The 20489-nt window shown below is 38.2% G+C and overlaps 1 protein-coding gene across 16 annotated transcripts in view; it reads right to left on the reverse strand.

Moving 5' to 3' along the window:
* CDC42BPA (CDC42 binding protein kinase alpha) overlaps positions 1-20489 on the reverse strand; it is a 322044-nt gene that overhangs the window by 114910 nt on the left and 186645 nt on the right. For 14 of the 16 annotated variants that reach the window (XM_081791830.1, XM_081791829.1, XM_078441188.2 and 11 more), the window contains 3 exons: positions 12895-13028; positions 4090-4332; positions 3727-3837 (listed from right to left, as the gene is read on the reverse strand). In XM_081791830.1, the coding sequence (XP_081647956.1) occupies positions 3727-3837; positions 4090-4332; positions 12895-13028 (488 nt within the window). The remainder of the gene's footprint in view (positions 1-3726; positions 3838-4089; positions 4333-12894; positions 13029-20489) is intronic. The other 2 variants (XM_078441190.2, XM_078441187.2) reach the window with 1 other exon arrangement.

Here is a 20489-nt window from a genome sequence, read left to right on the forward strand (position 1 = left end):
TGTTCAAACATAGTGTCTTCCAAGCATCATATATGCTGGGCTAAAAACTAGTAGCATTTTTTTGAATATTTTAATATATAGGATCATATGATCTATGAACAGAGAGAGTGTTTTTTTTTTTTTTTCTTTCTTTCTTTTTTCCATTCCAGTTTGGATGCCTTTTCTTTTTATTGTCTAATTCCTCTGGCTAGAGACTCCAGTATAATTTACATAGTAGTGGTTAAAATGGGCATCCTTGTCTCATTCCTAATGTTAGGGACAAAGTTCTTGGTTGTTCAACATTGAGAATGATGTTAACTGTGGGCTTTTCATAAATGTCTTCCATCGTGTGAATACATTCCCTCCTAGTCCTAGTTTTCTGGGAGCTTTATTCATGAAAGGATGTTGGATTTTGTGAAATGACTTAATGTGCTTCAATTAAGATGATCATTCCCCCCACTCAGGTTCTATTAATGTGATTTATTTTCTTAACTGAACTACCCTTGGATTCCTGAAGTAAAACCATTTGTCATGGTGCATAATCCTTTTAATATCATTTTGGACTTGGTTTGCTAGCATTTTGTTGAGGATTTATATACATCTATGTTCATTAGGAACACTGGTCTGTAATTTTCTTTTCTTGTAATGTTTTCTTTTTTTTTTTTTTCTTGTAATGTTTTTAATATGGCTTTGGTATCAGGGTAATGCTGACCTTATAGGAGGATGAGTTGAGAAGTACTCTCTACTCTTGTAAACTTGGAAGAGTTTAAGAGGGATTGGTGTTCATGCTTCTTTAAATGTTGGATTCAATTCACTGAAAGCCTCTGGCCCGGGACTTTTCTTTGTCAGGAGATTTCTTCTTATTGATTCCATCTCTCCAACTTGTTATATGTCTGTTGAGATGCTCTGGGTTTTGTTGTTGTTGTGTTGTTTTGTTTTGTTTTTTGAGACACTTTAAGTAATTTGTATGCTTCTAGCTAAAGGTTTGTCAATTTTATTGATCTTTGAAAAAATCAACTTTGGTTTCATTCAATCTTATTATTTTTCTATTTTCATTTAATTAACTCCTCTCTAATCTTTATTATTTTCTTCCTTCTAGCTTTGAGTTTCTTTTGCTCTTCTTCTGATTCCGTAAGATATTAAATTAGGTAACTGATTTAAGATCCTTTTTTTTTTTTAACGTAGTTACTTATGGCCATAAATTTCCCTCTGAGCACTGCCATACTGCATTGTATGGTCAGTATGGTGTTTTCATAGGATTCCTCGCTAGGTGTTTTCTAATTGCCCTTGATTTCTTCTTTGATCCACTGGTAAAGAGCATCTTGTTTTATTTCCACATATTTATTAACATTCCAATTTTCCTTATGTTACTGATTTTTATCTTCATTCCATTGTGGTTGGAGAAGACACTTTGTATGATTTCAGTCTTCTTACATTTTTGAGACTTGTTTTGTGCCTAACATCCGGTCTATCCTGGAGAATATACCATGTGCACTTGAGAAGAATGTGTATTCTGCTGTGTTGAGTAGAAGGTTCTATACATGTTTGTTAGGTTTAGTTGGTTATAGCGTTGCTCAAGACCTCTGTATCCTTAGGTATCTTCTGTCTGTATGTTCTATGCATTATTGGAAATGGGGTATTGAATTTTCTGTTATTCAAGAATTATTTCTCCCTTCCATTCTATTGAAAAGTGTTCCTAATGAACTGAAGATTCCTACACCCTTTTAGAATGGCCAAAATAGGTTTCAAAACCAATTCAAAATAGGTTTACAAGAAATTAAACCAAGAAATTCCAATTTTAAATACCCTCAAGGAAAGACAGTATGAGAATAATCACAGCCAACACTTACTGAGCCTTTACTTTCTGCCAGGCCCTAGGGAAATAATTTTAAATGCATTAGCTTATATACTGGGGAGATTTATGATTATCCCAAATTTATAAATGATACAAGAGATTATGAGAGTTTGATCAACAGGTAAATACATGTGATTCAAAGTTCTCAGTGCAGCAGTGTTTACTACAGAAAACAATAAAGAGCAGACTAGTGGATAGAACACGACACTGAGTTAGAAAATCCAGGTTAAAAATTTTGTTAACGTTTATTGTTTTTGAGAGAGAGACAGAGAGAAACAGAGAGTGTGAGTGGGTGAGGGACAGAGAGAGGGAGACACAGAATCCAAAGCAGGCTCCAGGCTCCGAGCTGTCAGCACAGAGCCCGATGTGGGGCTCAAACTCATAAATCGTGAGATCATAACCTGACCCGAAGTTAGACGCTTAACCGAGCCACCCAGGCACCCCTTGAAAATCCAGGTTTATCACTTTATCACTTATGACACATAATCCTTAACTCTCCTGGGTCTTAATTTCCTCAAATGCAAATAATCTCTAAGATACTTCCAGTCTTTAGGATTCTTGTTTGTTACCCAATCACCTACATGCCGGAAACAAAAGAGTCCCTGACTGAAAATTATTTGAGACAGTAATGTAATACCTTCCATACACTAATCCTGTTCCAGAAGCGTAACTATATAGAAGAAACATCTCTAGTTTGAAAAGCTAACCAAGACTGTGCAATCATGATGAATCACAAAAAGAAAAATAAACCAATCTCTGAACAAGAAATAAAATCTAGAATTTATATTTACATTTACAACAGAGAAATCTTATTTGCAACCACTGATCTCTAACCATCAGAGAAAAAATTCTGACCAAGTGTACCGTGTCATTCGTTCATGGATTTAACACATTTATCAAACAAGTATTAAACATGTGGCATCGAGCCAAGTTAATACTATACTTGTATGTTTTTCAATAAGCTAGGTCACAGTTTAGGCAAGGAGACATTTTGTGGATAAATACAAAAAAAGCTATGCTAAAGTTATTAACAGAATCCCACAGTGGCATAAACTTCCTGAGATGACATTCAACTTGATTCTTATGTCTGCCAGATGAGTGAGACTAGACTGTGCATGGTTATGCAAGGAGAGGGTGTAGGGGAGGGTTGGCAGACAACACAGGAGACTGCTCCAAGGTTAGAGTGAAGAAAAAGCAGACATCATTCAGATTATCATTTAGCGTTGTAGAAACAGGATGTCCATTTAATCCCAATTCTCTCACTGCGGCATACCTAACGCTATTATCACAGCTAATAGTTACTGAGCACTTTACAGATAATATGTATGGACTCCTAACATAAAACCAATGAGATAGGGTTTTACAGATAAGAAAACCTAGGTCCAAAGAGATGAAATGTTTTGTCCAGTATCACATGGCTAGTAACAGATAAGGCTAGGACTTAAAACCAAGCAGTCCAACTTGAGAGCTGGCACAAGGATTTCCCTCGCTCGGATGTGTTAACCCATGCCCATTATCGTCTGATCCCCCCTCACAGGAGTACATGCAGAGCTACCCTGAGGCTCTCCTCAGTCATTTACAAGATCGAGGATCTGGGTATGTGACGGTGCCCCCATGCAGATTACCAGTGCATCTTGTCCACGTGTGCACAAATATTTTAACTCTTTCCCCATAGATTTCTTCTCCCCACTAAGCACAACCTTCCCTTTCCTTCCAGAATGCTGGGGAAGTCTATGTCAGCCTCTACTAGTAAGAAGGAGAATTACAAATGTTAGGTTTGAAGGAGAGCTAGTTTTTACCCCACGTCAAAGAGAGAACATAAACTAACACTCCTGTTAAGCCTAAAGAGAAGAAAATTAATTCAACTTCGCAAATGTGAAATCAAACGATACCTTTAGTCCCTCCAATTCATTTTCCAGTTGCTTAGAATAGTGCTCGCTCTGTTCACGCAATTTCCTGTCTTTAGATGCTTCAGCAGCCACAGCTTCTGAATGAACTTCCAGCTTTAAAATAAAATGAACAAAGCGGATTTCATGGTTATACCTGTTTTTTCCAGTAAAATGCTTTTTCCCCCATGGGAATTTACCTTGTCACAAGAAGATAACTCAAATGTTGAAGTTCACGTTAAGTAAAATTATCCAACAAGAAAACTGTTTTTAAGAATTCAAGTATGATATACACATCATTTCACTCATCTGAAAAAGCAGCTTTAATCACTACCCCCTGGGCACTGGACAATCTGCCTGACTACTAACCTCTTTCTTGGCTCTCTCTGTCCTGCGCAGTTCTTGCCTTAAGCTTTCAACTTTTTGCATCACTAGGTCCACCTCTTCTTCCTTATCTCGGACATGGCGAGCAAGTTTCTGTTTTTGGGTGTGCAACTCTGTTAGCCGCTCATTGATCTCCATGAATTCCTGCATGGCCAGTTTCCTCTGACAGTGTGCGTCTTTCAGCTCTTTGGACTGGTTTTTTAATCGCTCACTAGCCTGGACTAGTTCCTACGGTTTCGTAAAAAGAATATAAGTTACCAATTCTGCAACCTAGGGACCAATTTTGCCCCTCAAAGCAGCCATCATGAAGTCATGAAGAGCCAAAATTATTCATCTCAGGACAAAATGAAAAGGAATCAACTACTTTTGAACAGATATTAACAGCGTGGTGCTCTGTTCGTGTTCTCAGCTCCTTACGCTCATCTGCTAACTGCGATGGCACAGCTGATCGAACCTTCTAGTACCTTAGTTTCTACAAACAAATAAAGAGTATAGGAATACCAGAGGTGATGGTCAAAATAAAGATTTTGTGAAATGTAATGGATACTTGTGAGATGTTTGAACATTATATTGAATCACTACAAATGATAAAAAACAAGGAACGCTCTTATGTGGAGACTATGCCTTAGGCCAGAAGCAAGGAGGAAAGCTAAATAAACCCCCGGATGAAAGTGGGAGGAGAGGAGCTTAAGAAGACTCAGGTCCGGACAACCACCGGCCTCCGGGCAAAAGGAAATGCAAATCCTTTTTGAGAAAAGAGCCCCGATGAAACGTAGGTTTTTTAAAACACACAAATATGAGCGCACAACCACAGATTCCCAAACCCAAAGAACAAATGACCATAAGCAAAGAACAGAAACAATAATAATAAACTCCAATGGGATTCAGACATTCAAATTGTCAAATAGTAACATAAAATGGAATGTTTGAGAAAGTGAAAAAAAAAAAAATCATGAAAATTGGAAAATGACAAAAGACTATTAAAAATGGCCAGGGAGACTTATAAACAACTGTACAGAACATTTAGAAATGGGAAAAATACAAGTGTTAAAACTAAAGACCTGAATCTGCCAATAAAGTAAGCTCTATATTTATGAAGCAAGAAAAAGTGTTAAGGATCAAACCCAGAAACTTAAAAAAAAAAATAAAATTGCATAGCACCAAATAAAAACAAATGACCTTAAAGGAAATTAGTGAAAAAAGACAAATCCTCTATCCTCTACCCTCTAAAACAAAAGGATAGAGCAGACACTTAAGAAGTAGCAACAGAAACAGGGAAAATGGAAAGAGTGAAAAAAGTAATTAAAACTGTATACCCAGAAAAATTCCTGTTCACGTATGAGGCTAAAATAATTAGATTCATATAAACGAAAATGGATAGAATCACCATCAGATCTGTGCTAAATAGGAACCTCTAAAGATTTATCTCAGGGAAAAGAAAAATAATTTTAAAAGCAAAGTCTATGGGAATGCAAGCTGGGGCAGCCACTCTAGAAAACAGTATGGAGGTTTCTCAAAAAACTAAAAACAGAACTACCCTATGACCCAGCAATTGCACTACTAGGCATTTATCCACGGGATACAGGTGTGCTGTTTCGAAGGGACACATGCACCCTTATGTTTATAACAGCACTATCAACAATAGCCAAAGTATGGAAAGAGCCCAAATGTCCATTGATGGATGAATGGATAAAGAAGATGTGGTATATATATACAATGGAGTATTACTCAGCAATCAAAAAGAATGAAATCTTGCCATTTGCAACTACGTGGATGGAACTGGAGGGTATTATGCTAAGTGAAATTAGTCAGTCAGAAAGACAAAAATCATATGACTTCACTCATACGAGGCTTTTAAGAGACAAAACAGATGAACATAAGGGAAGGGAAACAAAAATAATACAAAAACAGGGAGGGGGACAAAACAGAAGAGACTCATAAATATAGAGAACAAACTGAGGGTTACGGGAGGGGTTGTGGGAGGGGGGACGGGCTAAATGGGTAAGGGGCACTAAGGAATCTACCCCTGAAATCATTGTTGCACTATATGCTAACTAATTTGGATGTAAATTTTAAAAAATAAAAAATAAAATTAAAAAAAAAAAAGCAAAGTCTAATGACAGAGAAATGGGAGGGCCAAGACACTTGTGAACATAAATATGAATGCAAATATGCAGAGAAGACTGTATTATAAACATGTCTCATTTGTAAACAGAAAGGATATAAGTAAAATACTGTCAAAAATAACACAACAGTTGGAAAGAAGTAACAGAATTAGAGGTCCTTAAATTTTGGGGGAGATAATAATTGAGACTTTGTTAAATATGCATGATAATATTCAAGAGCAACCATTAGAAACTGTTAAAACAAGTAGTGAGAAATGTGGGAACAAAAACAAACAAAAACTCAATTAAATTTCAAGAAAAAATTATGCAAGATGGAAAAATTCTGGAGATTAGTTGCACAACAACATGAATATAATTTACACTGCTGAACTGTACATTTTAAAAATGGTTAGGATAGCATTCCATAGGACAGACTCAAAATAGATTACAAAGAAATTGCAAAATCATCATAGAAAAATTGGTGAACACATCATGATAATGAGAAATTTTGACTTGACAATCATTAATAGATAAACCAAGCAGTTAAAAAATACTGAATATAGAGATTATCAAACTTCATATATAGATGCTTGCACCCAATACTGGGAACACACATTCTTTTCAGGCATATAGTGAACATTTGAAAATGGAACAGTCTGTTTAGGCCATGAAACAAGTCTCAGCAGATTTCAAAGAACAGATATCAACAGTTCAAGTTCTTTGATAACATCACCATTACAATAGAAATTTCTAAAAAGGCTAAATTCCATAATACCTCATTGGTCAAGGAGAAAAGTCATAAAGCATGTTAAAATATTTAGAACTAAAAAAGAAGTTGAAAATATAAACAATAAAAATGTTCAGCACATATAATAAAATGAGAATTCAGTAAAAGGTTTACCTAGGGGGAGATTTATAGCTTGAAACACTTGTATTGAAACTAAAACAAAAGTTTAAATTTAGTGAAATTCCACATAGAAAGAGACAGAACACACTAATGCTTCCACCAACATAAGATGATAATAAAAATAAGAACATAAACTAATGAAAAAGAAATGTCATAATGAACATCAACAAAGCCAAAAGTTGAGAAAAATAATCAACTTATGGTGAGATCAAACAAAGAATAAATACAAAAAGAAACAATGTTAAGAAAGAAAAAAAAGATTATGACTACAAACCTGGAAAAGATTAAAAAAGCTAATAAAAGGATACAGTGAAAACTTTATGCCAATCAATTTGTTAACTTTTGAAATGAATGAATTCCTACAAAAATACAATTCATCAAAACTGCTTCAAGAAGAAACAGAATCCCTCAATAGTCCTGTAGTGATTAAAGTACCTAAATAATAGTTAACAAACTCTCCCCATCCCCTCAGAGGGAGAGAATTTCCAAACTCAGATGGTTTTACAAGTGATTCCTCCAGTGTTTCAAGGAACAAACATTCTTATACAAACTTTTCTAGAGAAGAGAAAAAGAGGCAATGCTACACAACTCATTCTAGGAGACCAATATATTCTTGATACCATAAAAAACACCAGAAAAATAAAAGAAAAAAATTACAAGCCAATTTTACTGATAAAAACAAATCAAATATTAAAAAAAAAAAAAAACAAAAAAACGGCATCAGCAAATCAGCTTCAGTGATATATAAAGTAGATAAGCATGAACTCTGGACCTAAACTTCTTGTGTTGGAATTCTAGCTCCATCACTTTTTAGCTCTATGATCTTGAGCAAGTGAGCTCAAGTGTACACTTAAGCAAGTGTACTTGACCTCTCTGTGCGTGGTCTCATCATTTATAAAATACTAATAACAACAGCAGCAACAACAACAATAATACCTAAATCACAAGGCTCTTATAAAGATTAAATGATCTAATATACGTAAAACACTCCAATAGCAGTGCCATTACATAAGTGTTACATACACTGGCATATTGTTATTTAGGAGGTACTATATGCACAATTATGGTTTAACCCAGAAATCCAAAAATGGTTTAACATTAGAAAAAGTCTATAAATATAACTTACCAAACCAAGTCATTAAAGAACAATCATATAATCACATCAATAAATATTAACAAATTCCTAGAAATCTGTTGTAATAGAGTACAGAAGAGCGTATTTAATAAGTCTGATACCCATTATAAAAATGATTAGCAAAATAGGAATAGAAGATAACTTTCCTAACCTGATAAGAAGCGTTTACCAAAAACTTACAGAAAACATTATTAGTGGTGAAACAGTAAAGGCATTTTCTTTGAAACCAGGACTAAGACAGGAAAGCCTGCTATCACCAGTTCTATTCAACACTGTACTGTGGGTCGTAGCTAATACAGTGAGACAAGGGAAGAAAGAAAAGTCATAAAAATTAAAAGAAGAAACAAAACCGTCATTATTTGCAGAAAACCCTAAGAATCTCAAATATATTAGTACAATTAATAAGAATTTAGCAATGTTGCCGAAGCAAAATCAGTAAGAAACTATAAAGATACCATTTAAAATATGAAAAAAATAGAACAGTAAATTTAAAGAAAGGTAAATGAGACCTGCATTAAAATTTTATGTTAAAACATTTAAGATGTTAAAGATATGGTGAAATCTACCAAGCTTGTGGATGGAAAGACCGTGGGGCTCCAGAGGAAAGATTTTTATGGTTTTGTACAGACAGACCTTCCTAAAACTTTGTACTGAAAGTCGGGACCTGGGCTAAAAGCAAGCCTTATAAATTTATGACTAATTTAGAATGAGAAACTCGAAGAGATTTAACTCCTGGATGTATGTGCTTATATTTCAACAGAGGTGGGAGAGAGGAGCCTGGATCAGGGAGCCACCCTCTTTATAGAGCTGGAGGCTCTGGGCTTATCTTTCCCACTGGAGTGTTTTATTTATATTCCAAAGGGTCCTAGACTCTTCTCTTTACACTTCCAAGGAGACTCTCAGAAGGATGGGTGGAGATGATGGGGGGCAGGGAGTAGGAAGCATCTGCCTCTCCTCCTTTATATAAAACACCCTCACGTTTTTAGGATTCCTCATCCACAACACAGACTCCATACATATACAGATGTATATACATACATCTAAATATATGTGTGTGTGTGCGCGTGTGTGCGCACGCACATGTGTGTATAGGGCTTTATCTATCCAGCTCTCATTGCACCGGCCCAGAGGTAAGACAGCACCCAGGGAAGCAGTGTGCGTATTTCTGCTGTATGTACATCACAATTCTATGCTCTGGTCTTGAAATCTGTGTGTGCGTTTGGAATAATATTAATAAATGTGGATAGTAGGAACCTAAAGATTCAATGTTGTAATGACGTCAATTCTCCTGAAATGACTCTACAGATTTAACACAATTTTAATTAAGATCTCATCACAGTTTTGGGGCGCCTGGGTGGCTCAGTTGGTTAAGCGGCCGACTTCAGCTCAGGTCATGATCTCACAGTCCGTGAGTTCGAGCCCCGCGTCGGGCTCTGTGCTGACAGCTCAGAGCCTGGAGCCCGTTTCAGATTCTGTGTCTCCCTCTCTCTCTGACCCTCCCCTGCTCATGCTCTGTCTCTCTCTGTCTCAAAAATAAATAAACGTTAAAAAAAAAAATTAAAAAAAAAAAGATCTCATCACAGTTTTTAAGGAATGGAGAGGTGAGATAACAGAGTCTTGCATAAATGGAAATGTGACAGGTGACGCTGCACGTCACTGTGGAAAAGACGGCCTATTTAGTAAATGAACAACTATTAGCTACAGAGGAAAATCTGATTGGATCCCTATATCTCACATGATATGAAAAAATAAATCTGGTATGTTAAAATTTAAATACCAAAGGCCAAACTTTAAAACGTCAAAATAAAAACCGAGAACTTTAAAAACAAAAAACAAAACTGAGAATTTTAGCCTTAGGTTTCTTACATGAGCCAGCAAATCTCTAAAAAGAAAGATCAATATGGTTGACTACATTAAAACTCAGAACTTCTGTTACTCAAAAGCTCCCATAAAGAAAATGAAAAGTCAAGCCTCTAACTGGGAGGCATCTTAATAGACACAACTGACAAAAGATCAATATAGAAATTTTCAAGAATTCTTAACAAACCAGTAAGAAAAAGACAAAAAAAACCCAACAGGAAAATGTACAAAAGATACTGAGAGGCATTTCACAGAAGAAACAGAACTGATAAGTGGGCATACGTGAGATACTCAACCTCATTAGTAATTGGAGAAATTAAGACCATAAATAAAACATGGTTCTAGACCTAAAACACGAACTTCAATGGGGTTGGCCAAAATAATCTATCTAGTAACATGAAGTATTGTTGAATATAGACCGGGTGGTGGGAGTGGGAGTGTAAATTGGTACAATCCGTGGAAAACGATTTGGCATTACCATAAAAAACAATATTTGCATCAATTATGACCCAATTATTCTACTCGTGATTCTGTGTACAAGTGTGTGCAAATCAGCATACATATTTCAAGAACGTTCATTTATAGTGGCTATCAAGTGTAAGCAACTTTAATGTCTGCAGACAAACAACTGACTAGAGAGATTCTGGAGCGTTCACATAATGGTGTACCATACAGCAGATAAATGAGTGCCCTACAGTCCCATGGATGCATCTTAGAAATACAACGAGTGAAACAACAAACCGTGCAAAACTGCATGTACCACTTTACACAGCTCAGAAACAAGCCACACCAAATAACGTATGTGTATTTCCATTTCCTGTGGCATTAAAAATTCTTTAGCCACCAGGTTTAATGGCTATATAATATTTCATCATATGAACTGGTCGGGCATTTTGGCAGTTTCTAATATTTTTCTTTTATAAATGTCGTAATTTGTTCTCTGTGAACAAATCTTTGCTTCAATGTCTGATTATCTTCTTGAGTTACATTTCGACAAATGGAATTATTACATCGAGGACTTTAGTATTTGAAGGCTTTGGATACTTGTTGCAAATTAGCTTTCCAGAAATAAGGTATCAGATTATAAGCTCATCTTCAGCATTTGGCACTGGCATTTTTATTTGTTTTCACTGAAGTATAACGAGCATAGAACGTTATGCTCGTTTCAGGTGTACAACATAGTGATTGGACAGTTCTGTACGTTACTCAGTGCTCACCGTGATAGGCATAGTTACCCTCTGTCACCACACAGCTCTGTTAGAGTATTATATCCCCTATGCTCTACTTGTTATCTCCTATTATACATTATTTAGAGATTATAGTAATAAGGGATAAAAAGTATTTTTCAGTAAGGAAGTGACGGACAATAAGGAGAAGGGAATAAAAAAAATGACTGGCCAGGGCTATGCCACAAAATTCATAATGTTCCTATTCCTTAAGTCAGATGGTAGGTTCAGAGACAGGCATTATATTATGTGCATCAAAACTCATATAATGTTACGTTTATTCTTTTATATGTATCTAAAGAAAAAAATGTTAAAAAGATTATCTGCTGCCTGTAGGATATTAAGCATATCCCTTAAAATACCAATATAATATTTCTTTATAGCACTACCCTCTTCTCAAAATATACTAAAAAAGGATTTTTAACATTAAAACTTAATAAAATTGGCAAGATACTTGCTACTATAAATCTAGATGTTGGATTCTCATCTTTTTTTATGTTTACTAAGTTTGGCTGAATAATCCTACCTTTATATACATAACAGCTACCACTAATATTATTATAATATTACTGTAATATTACTAAAACAAATATAACATCTGTTATAAATTCCAAATTTTATTAAGTTGACCATGAATTTAAATGGATCTGTACACAAAACTGCTTATAATTGCATTAAGAAAAAAGCGAAAAGATACTAATCAAATTCAATTTAACCTTTACAGCTTTCTCTGTTAGTCTTTTCGATTAGCTTCATCAGCAAAAGGTTATTTGTTTTATTTTTAATTGCCTTCATTTCTTTACTGGCAGCAAGAGTTTAAGATCTTCCCCAAAAGAACTCCATTATATTATCAATTATATACTGCATCACTGAATACAATTTACATAAGCCATAAACCACTCATTTCTTTTTTGTGTCGGCTAGTATTAACTCCAACATTTTTAAATTTGTTAATGAAAGGCAAAGTACACATTCTGAGTGGTTTAAGTAAAATGTTTTTCTCTGGTGTGTATTATTTATGGGATGTGTTAGGTTGTCTTTGCTATTAATAAATTTTGTTGATGCTTCTAATACTGTTTAAGTATTATATCAAGTTCTTATGAAAATAACTTTAGCTTCTTCATCCGTGCTTTGAAAGATAAATTGACATTTTAAAAAATAATTAAAACATTAAAGAAATTTTTTATTCTAATCTTTTAAGAATGTTCATATCAGCAAATCACAATGAAAATATGCCTTTAGTTTTTATTTGTCCAAAGACATGACACATATCTCACTGTTTGCTTATTCCGTAATATTTTTTAAAACATTTACTTTTAATCAAGTGCTTTGATTAGACTTTTCAAAAGAACAGATGATTCTGAATGTTAAAAATCTTGACAGTATGTAAATGTCTTCATTACTAGCTATTACTCAAATGACACATACCAAAATAATTAAACGTTTTACAACATATACTTTATGTTCTTGTAACTCATTACGAAAGCTTTTAGAATACAAATTAAGTAAGATTAAGAATCTAAAACCGGGTTTAACAATTTATCCATGTATTTTTACCTTGTTTAATTCTTCCCTGTCTTGTTGTAGTGTTTTGATTTGCTTTTCGTAAGCCTTGATTTGCCTAAAAGCGTCATCTAGCTCTGTCCTCACCGCGTTGGCTTCCTCAAGTTGCTGTTCCAAGTGACTTGATTCTAAAAAGAGACAACAGTGTTTATGGTAGTGTTCATATAAAAACAAATGCTCGAAACCAAGGTTTCAAACAACTAAGTGGAAAAAAATAACATATCCTGAATTTGTATTAGGCTTATAGACACCCCTTCCAGTAGGACTATAACTCGCGACAATTAAGTGCTTGTCAAGTTCACTGAATGAAGAAAGGGTACGGCTAATATCAGTGTGAAAGTGTGTAACGCTTGCATGAAAAACGTCTTACGTTTCTGTTAGAAAAAGAAGACCATACTTCCAGAAAAGTACCTTCAGAGCCAATTAGAAGCTTAAAACTATCAAAAAAATCAAAAGCAACCAACTGGACAAAACAGACCCATTTTCCTCTATGTTTGGTTATCAGCATTCCTGCACCGACTTTAGTCAAATTATTAAGACGGCTGTGCTTCTCATGGCTGCAGGCCAGTTTCACTAGCGGTTATCTGAAGAACAAACTCTGATTTCGGAAAGTAAATACGCGAACGCCTCTGATCTAGGTCAGCTCCTCCATTTTCTAGAAGAAGAAACTGAGGCCAGGAGAGCTGGATATCTGGCCTGAGGTCACACTGCTAAATGGGTCTTGGAGCGGAGACGAGGACTCAGGAAATCCTGCATCGGCCTCTTCTTCTGGGAAAGCGACAATTCTTAACATCATCACTTCAGAAGAGTTATTACGAAACAGAACAGCCTCACTCATTTGAACACACTGCCTGCATAAAATTGGATAAATTGACACGAAATGGTCACGGCATCAGAAGTAGATTGGCAAGCTGAAGAACTGAAGCCCACAAAACCGAGAAATCTACACACATTCACTGTCAATTTCTGCTCTTTACAAAACCTTCCCACTCGGAGAGTCATCCCCACACAGTAGCAGGAACACCTGCGAGCTTGCCAGAAATGCAGAATCTCGGGCCTCAAACCAGACCTGATGAATCAGATCCGTATTTTAACAAGATCCCCCGGGTCTGGCAAATTCAGGTGTGGGAATAGACGATGCACAAAGTATTGTGTATTGCTGAGTCCAACGCTTTCAATAAATGAAGTCACGTTCATAAGACACTGGTCCTACCGTAAAGAGATTTTATGTGTATAGAGAGTCCTGTAGCCAAGAAGTCACTTAAATGCGTTCGTGTATCCCATACTAACTGCTGCTGGAGTCCTTCAACAAAACAATTTACTGATATTCAGTGCCCTAAATTTATAGATTTATTAAGAGCTTATTGATCTGAGGTGTTTTGAGAGTGTAGATGCATTTATGGATACCACGGTTTTCAACAATTTTCAACAACATCTGTGAAGTTGCATGTAACTAGTTTTTGTTCTGTCTCAACAGAATAACTTCAGCAGTCTAATTTAATAAATGTTTTACTTGAAGAACACTGCAACATCATAAGATGTTTAACCTTAAAGATCATGGGATATTTAGTCTTATGTTCAGCAAAGTATATTTTATCATTTTCTCAAGTTTCAGCATTTCCTGCAGGAATTTTTCTGTTTATACTAATTTCCTTGAAACATTTGTAAGTGATACTTTCCTGTTATTTTAAGGTTTTAACATTTTTAAGATGTCAAAAGTTTATTTCTTTTTTTTTTTTAATTTTTTTTTTTTAACGTTTTTATTTTTGAGACAGAGAGAGACAGAGCATGAACGGGGGAGGGGCAGACAGAGAGGGAGACACAGAATCGGAAGCAGGCTCCAGGCTCTGAGCCATCAGCCCAGAGCCCGATGCAGGGCTCGAACTCACGGACCGTGAGATCGTGACCTGAGCTGAAGTCGGACGCCTAACCGACTGAGCCACCCAGGCGCCCCTCAAAAGTTTATTTCTAATAATTAGGAGTGAAAATTTAGTATGTGACATGGCTGACTTTTGTCCTTTGAGGGTCTAACTTTGGTCCTGTTCATGGCTACGGTGTGCCAGCCTGAAGCAGTCAGATGGCACGCATTGTGATCCCGTCTCATTCGCCTACTTTCTTCTACTCTGAAGAGTCTTTCCCCAGCGTGGTGAAGGTTTTCTGCAAATTACGGAGTCATTCGCTTATCTCTACTGCTCTTCATTAGCAACAAAAATGAAATCAGTGTTTTATAAACTGTCTGCATCACATCAAGTTTACAGCAAAACGACTCCATGGGGCGGCTTCGGTGGCGGCCTTCAGTGGTTTATGGTTCCCTTTCAACGTGGGTTAAATTTTGGTTTTCTTTCAGCCATGTCACTTTGGCTGCTTTGCAATGGAGTTGGTAAGTGTATCTGTGAATTACGTGTCAGGTTTTCGTGTTTCACACAGAAGGGTCGGAGAAGACAAGCTCACTCGATTATTTATAAAAGCTTCCAATCTGATACACACAGAATTATGCATTTCCCCAAAGATAAAAACCCCAACTCAAGAAAAGTCCAGAATACACTGAATTTTGGCCGACAACTATCAAATGGCTAAGGCACATGAACATTTACTTTCACTACAACAAATGGTGAATTCAATGAAGACTTTGAAAGAAATCCTCAGTGGGGCGCCTGGGTGGTTTAGTCGGTTGGGCGTCTAACTTCGGCTCAGGCCATGATATCTCGGTTTGTGAGTTTGAGCCCCGCATCAGGCTCTGTGCTGACAGCTCAGAGCCTGGAGCCTGCTTGGGATTCTGTGTCTCCCTCTCTCTCTGCCCCTCCCATGCTCATGTTCTGTCTCTGTCTCTCAATAATAAAAAACGGTAAAAAAAAAATTTTTTTTTAAATAAAAAAAGAAAGAAAGAAATCCTCAGAGACTATCAAAAAATACCTCACGCAACACGATGAGCCATACCATTCTAGGCCAAGTAACTAAAAAGCAGTTTTTGTGAGTAAAGAGCAGAAGCAGACCAGCACAACAGGCTAGCACACTCCAACCAAATGGTTCCTAGCTCACTGCTGCTAGGACAGCTGGGAAATTCAATCGTTCCTATGAGGATTTAATAAGGGACAAAAACACAATAAGGAAATTTTCTTTGCACTGTGTGGCATGGAAGAGAAATATTAAATAGACTCGGTCTTGAAGGAGATAACCAGGTCAGGAAGATAAAGAGTAATACCCCACAAATCATAAATGAAGCAGAAACACAAATGTAGATCGTGTGGCAGGTTCTATGGGAGCTGGGGGAGGAGGACCGGGGAAGAGGCCACGGCTGCCGCGGGACTCGATGTGGAGCACGGACCACCCGCGAGGGGCGAGGACTGTGACCAGGGCGGCATCAGAAGCACAGTCAAAGCACCTCTCCCTGATCTGTGCAGACACAGTATCACCGCTTCTCCCTTACGTTCTGATTCCTAAAATAACCCAGGACTCTTCTGAGATGGGAAGAGATCTGACTTCCAATCATGACGGGGAAACAGGTTCCCCTATACCTACCCCTCTCCCTCCACTCCCTATCCTTCTCCTTCATTTACATGATGCAGGGCAGTGTGTGTGTGTGTGTGTGTGTGTGTGTGTGTGTGTGTGAGACAGACAGACAGAGGGAGAGGGGAATAGTTAGTTTAGGGTTGGAGAGACAGACAAACCACCCATCTCCAGGCAACAAAAAAAAGGGGGTTACAAAGCACATTAGAGATTACAATAATTATTCAGGAAACAAGAAACCACTCCCGTATCTTCTCAGGGAAAAATATCAAATGAGAGTATGAATTTATACTTTCATCTGCTGAGTGTCCATTAGATGACACAAGGAAACTCTGTCTTACCTTCTTGGGAGTTTGGAGTGTGATAAGGAAAGCAGATTTTAAAAAGAAATTGTAAGTAATTATAACTTTATTAAAATCTTCTAGGAGTCTCAATATATTGGAGAACACTGCCATAGGGAAAGAAAAGATATACAGGCACTGGTGGTGTGTAATTGTCTACACAAAGATCTAGCTTAAGAAGTAGCTAACAGAAGGTGATTTGGGGGTGCCGACCCTTGATTTTGGCTCAGGTCGTGATCTCACAGCTTCTGAGATCGAGCCCCAAGTTGGGCTCTGAGCTGACAGTGCATAGCCTGCTTGGGATTCTCTCTCTCCCTCCCTCCCTGTTTGCCCCTCCCCCGCTCATACATACGGTCTCTCGCTCTCTCTCAAAAAAATACATAAATTTAAAAAAAACAAAGGTGATTTGGACTTTTCTTTAAAGCCATGACTATAGTCAAGGCTACTCGTAGGGCAGGTTCCTAGAAGAGCCTGTTTTCTATTATCTCTAGCTTTTACATTGAAATGTTTAGGATAGCGTGGGTTTAACTGTGAACGAGACACAGAGGTTATCCCCAGCCTTACCACTCTGCCTCCAGTACCCAGTATAATTTCTGGTACGGAACAGTACCTCAATAAGGATGTTTATGGGCTGAGCTGAGAAGGACTGTGTTGCCAGTGGGAACAGGATGGCACAGCCACTGCGGAAAACGGTTCGGCAATTCCTAAAAACACTGAACATGAATTTCCGTACAAATTCAGGAATTCTACTTCTGGACTTGATATATGTTCCCTCATGTGCAAGGCGGCACTATTTACAATAAACAACATGGGGAAGCAACCCAAGTGCGTCGGTGACGAATGTAAAAACAGAAGGGAGTATTTGCATACACGCAGAATGTTGTAGAAGACGGGAAATCCGACACAGGCTACAACATGGGTGAACCGTGAAGACGCTGCTAAGTGAAGTCAGCCAGCCACGGAGGGACAAATACTTTATGACTGCACTCACGTGAGGCTCCCAGAGCAGTCAAATGCAGAGACGCAGAAAGAAGGGCGGGTGCCAGGGGCTGGGTGTGGGAGGACCGGGCAGCTGGTGTTTGATGGGCAGCGAGTTTCCGTCTGGGAAGATACTGGGCTGCCGGGACGGAGCGTGACAGCCGCACAGCACGTGAATGTGTTATATACCACTGATGTGACACTCAGACATGGATAAAATGGTCACTTTATGTTATGTACATTTTACTGCAATAGGTAAAAAGAGGCTTAAAAATGAATGAATGATGAAAAAAAAGAACGAGATGGGATGGAATCCTGGGCACACTGAGACCAGCACATGCCCAAGAGCTGCTGGGAAGGAAGAATGCTAAAAACAGGATCTGCCCTTTCTCTTCACCTCGTTTTCACTGGTTCTGCCCCGCCCCTGGGAAAAGCTAAAATAGAACGAGTGAAGAGCAGTCCTATAGCCTCTGCATTTAGGGAGTAAGTAGGAGGAAAGTGAAGAAGGAAATCTCCATCAACAGGTCAACGGTAACCAATTTCCCCAGTTAGAGGCCTCCTTCCAGGCACCGCTGACTTGTACGTAAGGGGTGAGTGTGTCGCGAATTGCCCGGAAAGACGTATTAGGAAGACATCTTGGGAAGCGGTCGGACGTTTCCAAGAGCGAAGTTTCACTGGTCACTCGTCAACCCATACTGACTTGGGCTTTTTACGTGTCACGCACTCTTCCGTGCACTTGGACGTATCAATGAAAGAACCAAGTTCCTATTTTCAAGAAGCTTACTGTCTAGCAGTCAGGCGAGGGAAATAAAGCAATATACAAATAAAAACCTATGTCAGCAGTAACACGTATTCTAGAGGAGCTTAAGTTTACGGTGAGGAATGTTTTCGGCAAACAAGCAAAAATAAATGAATGAAGAAGGAAGGAATGAGGGAAGGAGGAGGGAAGGAAGAGGGAGTGGAGAAAGAAAAGAGAAAACAACGAAATAGCAAAAACTCAGAATGTGACCGAGGAGAACTAAGCGTAGTTCACTTCGGCGGAAATCTGGAGACACAGCGACCTGCGTGATAACGGAGGGCCTTGGAAACAGAGCTGAGCTGTTTCACTTTCACCCGGGAGCCAGCGGGCATCCATGGAAGACACGTTAGCACGTGTGCAGAAACTGTGACGTGATCTGATCTATATTTGAAGAGCTTACTCTGGAGACTTCTGCTTCCAGAAAGAAGGATTAGATACATTTCCCCTCTTCTCTGGACATCATACATAAAACAAACATAAGAAAAATGAAATTTGGAGAGAAGAAAAAGGATGACCGATGGGGACAAGGGAACCTGAAACTGTGATGTCAGGAACACTGGACCAACACAGCGGGAAGTTCTCTGGGTTTTCTTTGCAGTTCATTTTTCCCAGACACAGAGCCAAAGAAACTGGCGATCCAGAAATGCCAACAGGGGCAGCAAATAAAAGCCCCAACAGAAGCCCACTCTTTCTACCCAAAGGACCAGGAAAGGGGCAAATTAGCAAGACTGAAAACTTTCAGGAAGTAACTGTTCCACTCAAGTTAAACAATAGAAACAACTTACTCCACAACCACGTCTGTCAGCGAAGGACACGTGAAGAGCCAGACCTCAATCACGTCAGGCTATGATGAAGCACCCAGAAACAGACACACCATGAGGCATGAGGGTACTCAGAGGACTGCTAAAGGGCCACTGGCCGTAACATGCGCGTTTCACATGCAATGTCCGTGAAGACCACATGGGCAACTAGCACTTCCGCACCCTCCCAGCGGCAGCAGTGAGGTTGTCCACCGTCCCTGCGTTGGGCTGGTGTCAGAGAAGGAAGAACGTCCGCCACTGCCCGGCGGTACGAGGGCGATGCCCACCACCGAGTTGGTGGAAACCCAACCTCCTCCGGAAATAACGAGGAGCCCTTCTCTGGGTATCGCAGGAGGCCAAGTGGGGAAAGTGAACCTCCACCTCAACCTGGCAAGCCACCGCTGCTGGAGTGGTATCGGGAAAAGCTGGTGAAAATGGAAAAGTGCAAATAAGATCCAGAGTCACTAACTGAAAATCAGTCATCCTATCGGGAACTAGGAAAATCTCAACTTGAATGAGAAAAGGAAATCGACAGATGCAGACAATGAAATAATAGAGATGTTAGAAATATCTGGCAAGACATTAAACCAGCTATGATAAAAATGCTCCACCGAGCAATTACGGACATATCTGAAATAAATGAACGAACAGAAGACTCAAGCGAAGATACAGCAAGTCTCAGCAAATAAACAAGTTTACAAAAAACAAAATGGAAAATTTAGAAATAAATGTAAAAAAAATCTGGATTGTTGGGTTCCACAGAGGAACCCATCAGAGGATTCTTTCCATCACAGGAAAGAATCAGTGAAATGGAAGATAAAGCGGTAGAAATTGACCAATCTAAATAGTGGGGGGGGGGGGGGGGGGGAACAGAATGAAAACAAAAATGGACAGAGACCCAACGATTTGTGGATTGATAACAAAAGATGTAACATCTAAGTCATCAGTAGGCAGGTCTGTAAAAGTACTCAAAGTAATTAAGTGGAAAAACGTGGAAAGACACATTTATGTGTCTTTATTACAGAAGAGGAACAAATCCCAAACAGAATAAACCCCAAGAAAACCATGCCAAAACACACCATTAAACATCAGAGAACTATAAAAGAAGAAAAACCTTGCAAGCAGCCAGAAAAAAACAACACCCTAGATAAAGGGGGAAAAAAC

Source organism: Panthera onca, chromosome F1, assembly GCF_046562875.1.
Source record: "Panthera onca isolate mPanOnc1 chromosome F1, mPanOnc1 haplotype 2, whole genome shotgun sequence".
Classification (NCBI taxonomy): Eukaryota; Metazoa; Chordata; class Mammalia; order Carnivora; family Felidae; genus Panthera; species Panthera onca.